At 40.9% G+C, this 9,026-nt stretch overlaps 1 protein-coding gene across 1 annotated transcript; it reads left to right on the plus strand.

Moving 5' to 3' along the window:
• The first annotated feature begins 2,085 nt into the window (after positions 1 to 2,085).
• LOC148033314 (serine/threonine-protein kinase AtPK1/AtPK6-like) lies at positions 2,086 to 6,998 on the plus strand. The gene is made up of 6 exons (XM_087681217.1): positions 2,086 to 3,885; positions 4,186 to 4,268; positions 4,359 to 4,479; positions 5,936 to 6,109; positions 6,199 to 6,306; positions 6,390 to 6,998. Exons 1-6 carry the CDS (start codon positions 3,127 to 3,129, stop codon positions 6,708 to 6,710), a joined length of 1,566 nt encoding a protein of 521 aa, XP_087537343.1. The 5' UTR covers positions 2,086 to 3,126; the 3' UTR covers positions 6,711 to 6,998.
• Positions 6,999 to 9,026: the final 2,028 nt, after the last annotated feature.

Here is a 9,026-nt window from a genome sequence, read left to right on the forward strand (position 1 = left end):
AATCTACAAAGGTATAAGGTAGTCGAGCCATTTAAATGTTACCTACCCTAGAAATGTAAACATCTTGACCCTTTTGGCATGACACAATTTGCTTGATGTGGCAATCTCTCATTAATGGCCTTTTGAATTCACCCTACTAGCTTCCATAGAAGTGTTTCATTCTTACCTTCTTTGCTATATATAGATTAAATCATAGAAGAAAAAGAATGTGAGTAGCTCACCCTTGCCAACATCTATCATAGAGTTAAGGTGTCTATGTAGGTATAGCAAAGACTTTGTCAGACCATGCTAAGTCTAGAGTCGGGTAAATGTAGACACACAGAATCGAGCAAATTGTACTATGAGACTAAAAAGTTATCGATGAGTTAATGTTTGTTCTACAGTTGATTATTCAACTGTCACATGCTTATCAAACAAAATGAGGTATTGTCATGCTTATCAAACAAAATGAGGTATTGAACTCGAACTAGTTTCAACTAATTGCAACCAATACATTTCTGTATCTATAAATGACAAATAATCACTTCACTTATGTGAAACATTTACACACTTCCCATTTATTTTGTCACAAGGCTAACCCACTAAGAACCTCTCCAAGTTGTTTCAATCTCTTGAAATCTCATCACTTTAGCCTTTAGATTCATGTACAATTTAACTTTATGATTTCTACTCTAGATGCCAAAGTCAAAATCACTTGAAATCTCATCAATTTAGACAAAAGTACAATGAAAGGCTATGCTTCATACACTAACCAAAATAACTCAGAATGCATTATGGATGAGCCAAATGTACTTTAGCCCACTCTCTTTGTCAAAATCTTATCACAAATTCTTGTTTACAACAATAAATCTCTTCGATAATCTCACCTATAGCAATAGGTCACATGTAAATTTACTCCAAAAAAGTAGGTACTCCCGAGCAAGTCTTTCTAGGCACAATGTACTTGTCAATTGGTAGAATCACTTCAATCCACGAGATATTTGCATAAGATAGCTTTCTTGATTGCTCAGACCTTTATACATCAATCTATGCATCTTATATAGAAGTTCATTACCTTGCTTTCCATGCTAAAACATGGGCTTTTGCCTTCTATACCTTGCCTTTTGCTTTTGGTATGTTAAAGGCAGGGTTTCGCATATTGCTAAAGAGATGTGACATGGATCTACATAATGTGCCAGATCTTGTAGTTGCTTGTCTTGTGTTACATAATATTTGTATATGCCCTGGTGACTCTTTTAACATGGAATTGGTATGTGAGGATGAGACAAGTTTGCAACTTGGTAGCTCAATGGAATGGGATCAAAGAACATCAATAAACTCAATGGTTGAGATGCAAGCAATATATCTTGTCCAAGTAGAAGATGCAATGGAGTGAGCACAAAGAGGCCATGAAGGTGGTGGCGGAGTTGTACCAAATGACTTTGGTTCTGGGGTTGATCGACGACGCAACAACATTGCAAAATCAATATATAAAGAATATGTAAGGAAAAAAGTACATCAAGCCTTTGGTGATAACATTTCGGAAAGTAAGACGTCATCATCTTCCACCCGAAAGAAAAAGCATCGTTTTCATGTATTTTTCTAATATATTCTTTGGTAGTTGATGTACCCTCTCTTTCTAGATCAATGTTATAATTAATATTGCTTTTCAACCATGTTTGTAATTTGAAATCTATCATGTGACTTGATCTTAACTTTTCAATTCCTCACAAATTGCACACTTCTATCAAATGGAAAATCTTGAATCTTTTGCCACCATCTGTAAACATACAAGCCACGGAACATTAAAAAAAGTCTATTTTGCCCATGCGTGTGAGCTTAAGGCCATTGGCAAGGATATTTTTGGACCTTATCCACCCAAAAATGCATTTCTCAACCATCAAGTTCTGCAAACCCAGCCTTAGGCAAAGCAGCACGTTCTGGTTGTTAGTTTTGAGCTGTGGTTTGAGACAAGCGTGGGTCATGCATGCGTAGTGGAACGATGAAGAAGATGGCGTGTGAAGGGAGCCTAATCCAAAAGCCACGAGAGGCAGGCCGTGTCTACGCGAAGCATCACCACCACGAATGGGGAGCTAGTGCCGCACTGCCGGGGGGCGTGGCCAATTCATCGCCAGCCATACGACCCCCAAATTTGGCTCTTTCTCTCTCTCGCCTTGCCGTCTATCCATCTATCCATACAACACGGTACAGCCCCGAATTTGGCTCTTTCCTCTCTCTCTCTCTCCACTCCTTTCCTTCGTCTGTGTATCGTGTATAGCGCGCACAAAGAGAGAGAGTTGCAGCGCCAGGGTAGGATGGAGGAGGATGAGGTGGTGGTGGAAGAGATGGAGGTGGAGCAGCAACTGGAGGAGAAAGGCATGAATGATAATGAAGATCCCTTCTTTTGTTTCTTCCTCTCTCTGTGTACAGGATCTCTGTCTCTCTCTCTCGGATATATCATCTTTCTCTGCTTTATCGACTTTTAGTTAGGATCTCTCTCTCTCACCCCTCCCTCTCCCTTTCCAACATCCAATTCAGCGCGTTGTAGAGCTAGCGCGCTCGCTCTCTCTCTCTCTCAATTCCGGGTATCGCATCCTTCCTGGGATTGGGTGATCGGCTGCAGTCTTTTTGCGTGTACGCCTGGCCCTTCTCAATTGAACATTCCTTCGAAATATTCGAACCAAAGCAAATCCTGCCTCCATATCTTTGCAATTTGCGCCCTCTTTTCTCCCCCTTGCTTTTAATTCCTTATTACAATATTATTATTATTGGGGCAAAATTCAGAGACACTCTTCTCCCCTTTCTTTCTTCTCCCGCTTTTTGGGTCTGGGCTTTCTCCTCCTTCCTTATTCCTCCGTTTCTTCTCACACCTCCTTTCACTCCTCCCCTGTTTTTCTTCCTGCACACCCCTACCTTCCTCTCATCTCAGAACCCCTTCATGAGTCTGATCTGCATCCGAGCTCTCTCTCTCGCCACACCCCAGGTGGCATCCGCTTCCCCCTTCTCTGGGTCCTCGCTTAAGGACCTCTTCTACGCCTTGCCCTTCCTCTCGCCTGCATCCTCCTGTGGCATCCCCCTCTTTGCAAGGATCGTGCACACAGTTGCCGCCCTCCGCAGCTTACCCTTTGCATTTGTTTTCCTCTAGCTATGGCAGGTATGACTGCCCCTGCTCGGGAGCGCAGATTGAAGCCGGCGTACCTCACTAAGGTCACAATTGTTCCTCCTCAATCATATGGAGACGATGATGGACCGGGACATGCCTGCCATGGCGGAGAATTTGACTTCAATGATGTGTTCGGACCCACACCCTCCCCGCATCCGCAGCTCTCTGCGATCTCGGAGTCAGAGAGCTCCTCTACATGGTGCGTCGCGGAAATGGTTGCAGGTAGAGATCCTGCTGTGATTTGCACTCGTTCTCATTCCTTTGTCGGGCCATCCCCTCGGCCCAGCATCATTCGACATTCATCACTGTTGCATTCATGGGATGACTCTGATTCCCAAAAATCACTGATCAATACCAAGCGCTTCATCAAGGAGGAGAAGCCTGCTGTTAGTATATCACCACCACGCATTTCCTTTAGTGGCTCAGATGATAGCGCCAGCGATGGCGGTCTTGATGGAGGAACTACAGGAACAGCTGCGAGCTCATCAACTGCTCAGGTCTACAGCACTGATATAGAGAAGCTTGGGCCTCAGGATTTCAAGCTTCTGAGAGTGGTTGGCCAAGGCGCGTTTGGGAAAGTTTTTCAGGTGGAGAAACTCGATACCCAGGAGATTTTTGCAATGAAAGTCATGAGAAAGGACAAGATTATGGAGAAAAATCAGGGGGATTACATGAAAGCAGAGAGGGATATCCTAACTAAAGTGGTTCATCCCTTCATTGTTCAGCTTCGGTACTCGTTTCAGGTTCTTCCTTGACCTATTGGTGTAACACGGAAATTATGAGTTGTGTCCTGTTTCCGTGGCCTTGAGAACGAAGTGTGTATTCTCCTGAATTTAACTAGTCAGTGGTTTGTCTGCATTGCATTCACATGCTTGATCTCGCTCAAACTTTACAAAGAAAGCTTACTATCTCTAAAGTCTATATTAGACTTAAAAAGTAACGACAGGTCTGCATAAGACTGATAAGATGTCAGCTTGTTTTCTCCTGCTTAGTTCGAATTTAGAGCTGCCTATCTCACAGATAGTTGGTTATTGTTTTCGCAGACTCGCTCAAAGCTTTATTTAATTTTAGATTTTATCAATGGAGGGCATCTGTTCTTTCAGCTCTACAGACAAGGAACATTCAGGTGCAATTTTTGAGTCCATTTGCTTAGAGCAGTATTCTTTAGTGCAGCTTCTTTTTGTAGCTCATTTGTTCTACACTACCATCTTTCCAGTGAAGATTTGGCCCGAGTGTACACGGCTGAGATAGTTGCAGCAGTTGCACATCTACACAATAATGGCATTATACACCGAGACCTGAAGCCAGAAAATATACTTTTGGATGCTGAAGGACATGTAAGTATTTTGTTAGTTTGAATAGTTCAGGCTATGAGAAGTGTATTACTACTAAAGAAAGCATTGTGTTGTTTTGTATCAGTTTTGGTTGGATTGCCTTCAAAGATTGTATTCATGGCACTTTAGTTGTAACAAGGAAGATTAGTATTGGTTTCCAGAGCTTGTTAGACTATTATGACTGCTTGATCACATAATAGTTATTTAATACTCCTAGGACCCAGAATAGACAGTGGCAGTGGGTATACATCAGCATAGTTGAATTCAACTCCAGGCTGATAAATTGCTGTAGAGTCTGGCTTACTCAGCCCAACATGGATATCCAAAGCACCATCTTCTTTTTGTACTCTAGTTTCATACCTCCAGAATGCAACATAATCTTGAGGAGTACCAAAATCTGAGTGGCTGAAAGAAAAAAACTAGAAGTTGTTTGGAGACCTTTTCGGAAATGGCATATGTTAATTGCTATGTATGAGCCTTGATCCACAACTAGGGAGGATGCTCTACAACATAGAAAAGATTAGTTATCAGTCTCTCTTAAAATTGGAAGCTTACTCTACCTTAATTGCTTTCAGTTCACCAAGCACAGAACATTCACTAAGATGATAGTCAGTTACTTTTATGAATAAAGCAACTGCGAACAGATAGGCATTATTTGATAGCCATCAGTGGTTGGTTTCTGCTATCTTCAAGTCTATGTTTCATATGACTTCTTCCTGCCTCACCTCACACATTTTCAGTTTACTGCTCATTGTATTTTGAATGTGCTCCGTGCCATGATCACCTTTCAAACTTGACTTTGGCTCTTACACAATGCACATGCACCCACGTGCGCAGCACACACACACACACACACACACACACACACACACACTCTCTCTCTCTCTCTCTCTCTCTCTCTCTCTCTCTCTCTCTCTCTCTCAATCTCTGCTTTTTGTACTTTGGATGCTCTGGGTGTATCGCCTCATAAAACTTCGGCTTACCACACAGATACACACACATCATGTGCACAGACAGGTGCAGTCTTACAGATGCACCTGCCTGCCTACACATACATGGAGACCTCGCCGCTTCTTCAAGCTTCACACACACACACACACACACACACACACACACACACACACACACACACACATTCTCTCTCTCAATTCTCTGGTCATAGTTTTTTGGATGCTCTGTGGTATCATCACCTTCCAAAATTGACTTTGGCTCACTACATACAAACACACACATGCAACCATTATGCATGCAGGCACAGGTGCAGGCTTGCACATGCACCTGCTTGCCTACACATCCATGGAATCCTCACCTCTTTTGCAAGATTTATAAATTCTGTGAACATGTTCTGATAGCTTGTACCATAACATGAAAATAGTAGTTGTTCCAATTGTTGATCAGATTCTTGGCTACCTATCGGTTTGTAGTAGTGATGGAGTTCTGTTGAATGATGGATCTGCAGGTGAAGCTCACAGATTTTGGTTTGGCCAAAGAGATTGATGACTCTAAGCCTACAAATTCCATGTGTGGAACTGTGGAATACATGGCTCCTGAAATTGTTCTTGCAAAGGGCCATGGAAAAGCTGCAGACTGGTGGAGTGTTGGTATCCTACTATTTGAGATGCTCACTGGTCAGGTATTTGTGCGCTTCAATCGGCACCAGCAGGTGTCTCCTGTTGATCTAGTTTTGGTCTTTGGTTTTCTTACAGTGGGTTTTGTTGGCAGCCTCCATTTACTCATAATAACAGGCACAAGTTGCAACAAAAAATAGTTAAGGACAAAATAAAGCTTCCGTCTTACTTGACCAGTGAAGCTCATTCACTCCTGAAGGGGGTAAGGAATCTATGTGAATTTTGGTCCCTTTGAGTTGTTCTGTATTTAGAGATAGGTTCTTGATTGTTTTTGCATGTTTGTAGTTACTTCAAAAGGAGGCTTTGAAACGGCTTGGCTCGGGGGTGAATGGGAGTGATGATATCAAGCAACACAAGTGGTTCAAGGCAATAAACTGGAAGAAGTTGGAGTTGCGTGATGTACAACCAAAGTTTAGGCCAGAGGTGAGTGGCATGGAGTGTATTGCAAATTTTGATGAGAGGTGGACCAAACTTCCTGTTCAAGATTCTCCAGCTTCTACTCCAAAAGCAGATGATACTGATTTTTTTCAAGGCTATACTTACGTAGCTCCCAATACCTGGCTTACATCGCTTGACAAAGCAAATATTGGTGACACAGGCCATTGAACAAGATCTTGGTGCCATAAGTGTGCTTCTTGTGGTGGTCTTTACTGGTGTACTCTGACAAGAAATGAATTCCACTTTTTGGCAGATCCTAGTCTGCTTGTGTTGCTTGTTATGTAGATGTCTTATTCTTTTGGTACAGTTGACTGTTGAATCAGCTGTCTTCAACCTCAGTTTGTGTACACCGTGCTGCTAGTTTTCCCTCAAGCTTGTTTCATGTGTGCTGGTTTTCAAATGCTTACTTGCATCAGAGTTCTGATGAAACATAAGACTAACATAAGATTGTGGTTTACAAATCTCTTGTATTGTAATAAGTTGTTGAAGCAGATAATCTTAACTTGATCTTGAATTCTCTTAGGAGTTGTTGAAGTAGATAATCTTAACTTGATCTGGAATTCCCTTAGAACCTTGCTGCTCACTAATGATCTGTCTGCTATAGTTGTTGCACTTTCCACTGAAGTGTTTTTAAAGTCTAGCCAGTAATCCAGAAATCGTATACCCTAAACATAAGTGCAGTGAAGTGTCACAGTCTGGCCAATAACATAAGGGCTGTGCCACACCCAAGTCTTTGGACTTACGTGAGCAAAAATGGGAGTGAAAGCACCAGGGCCCGCCCATCCTTTGACTAGGCTAGCCACCTATGCCGTCAACAAGAGAGGATGTTTGAGCTGAGAGAGCAGTATAAAGAAGAGAGAGGGGTGAGCGAGAGAGTAAAGGATCTTGAGGACAGAGAGCATGATTTCTACCTATCAATGATTGCCAAGTCTTTTGGACCTAAGCAAGTTTAGGGAGTACCACCGTTTTTAGAGGGTACTCCATGAACTCCCAAAAATTCTGATTCAAAATAAAAGAGCGGCCAAATATACAAGCCACATGCTATTGAACTTAATTATGTGGGCTTGTGCAAGTAAAATATCTGTAGGTATGGCCTCACTCTAATTTTGGGTTGCAAGTTATTGTTATGGGGGAATAAGCGTATACACTATATACTATACTATTTATGGCAATCTATGTTTGTTTGCTATGTAAGATAAGCAATGCCAAGCATCATTGGGGTGAATCCTTGTTGTTTTTGTGTGTTTGGTTTAGTTTTAAGTGGCTTTGCTTGGATGAATGGGAGTGGTATCTTATTGCTAGAGCATTGTGCTCCTCATTTATGCATCGATCAGTTTGGAATTAGGTGTAGCTATTTTACAAGTAAACCTTCTTACAACGTTGTCTCACCCACTCAACTGTTGCAATAAACCTTTATTGACACTTATGAGGAGGACTTTTTACTCCAAGGCATCTTATCTTATTGTGTTGGTAAGTGTGTGGATGGCAAAGTGACAATGTATGTGCTTGTCTAAATGTCCATAAGCTTAAGTTAGTAACCCTCCCATCGCTTGTCTCTATGCTTCGAGTTGGAAACATGCCATGTGGGTGTAATCCACCCATATTCAAGTATGTAATGCCCTCACAATCCTTGAGGCAAATTCATTGAACTTTTTCTTATGGTTGGTTAGATGCCAAGCATAGTTTCAGCTTGTATCCAACTAGAGAGGTGAGAGAAAAAAGTGAAGTTTCCACAACCTTTGTTTGATATTAGGTAAGATATAAGGTTGTCTTGGTTTGTGGTTTTAGGAAAATACATTGGTTTGGAAAGGTGGAAGAGATGTAAAGTATACAAATTTTGATGAACAAGTGATATGTTTAGGCTTTGAAGTGGCCAAATGTTTGCATTTTGTGCCCCTTTGGTTTTGGTTTGTTTGTTTAGGCATTCATGGTTAACACTATTTTTGTTGTGGAAATCCACAATTGTGGCTATTTGTATATACCTTGTTAGAATTGTCATCTCTCTTTGAATATAACTTATGAATAAAATTCCTTTTAGGAATTGGCACTAAACTCAATATAGAAGTTGAAAAAATTAAATAAAAATTAGATATTAAACAAGGAAGTCTATTTTTTGAGGGACATCATTGAGTATGTTTTAGGAATAGATGGTTTAAATTGAGTGTTTCCTTCATAACATTCTCAATGAATTTTTGAACATTAAATTTTTAAAACAAAAAACACATTGATATGTATATGAAACTCATGCATCTAGGTGTTTCTACAATTGAAGAAAAACTATTAATTTTTTGAAACACTTGAAGTTACGGGTGTAGAGAAAAAGTAGTATCACGTTGTGGCTTTCATTATAATGCCATTTAAATTAATAATCAAGTGCATGAAAGAAGATTACCCAATGTTTCCACCATGGTTACCCACTTGAAATTGATCAATCCCATAACTTTTAGGTAATGTACGCAATCAACAAATTTTTGAAATCTTGTT

This window comes from Lygodium microphyllum, chromosome 7 (genome assembly GCF_053477565.2).
Source record: "Lygodium microphyllum isolate KBCC chromosome 7, Lygodium_microphyllum_v1.1.10, whole genome shotgun sequence".
Classification (NCBI taxonomy): domain Eukaryota; kingdom Viridiplantae; phylum Streptophyta; class Polypodiopsida; order Schizaeales; family Lygodiaceae; genus Lygodium; species Lygodium microphyllum.

Bases quoted from the DNA above. Each gene is read 5' to 3' on its own strand.
- LOC148033314 (XM_087681217.1), top strand. From the start codon at position 3,127: ATGGCAGGTATGACTGCCCCTGCTCGGGAGCGCAGATTGAAGCCGGCG. The intron at 4,269-4,358 runs GTGCAATTTTTG...CCATCTTTCCAG, and splicing joins TACAGACAAGGAACATTCAG to TGAAGATTTGGCCCGAGTGT. The intron at 6,110-6,198 runs GTATTTGTGCGC...TTTTGTTGGCAG, and splicing joins TTGAGATGCTCACTGGTCAG to CCTCCATTTACTCATAATAA.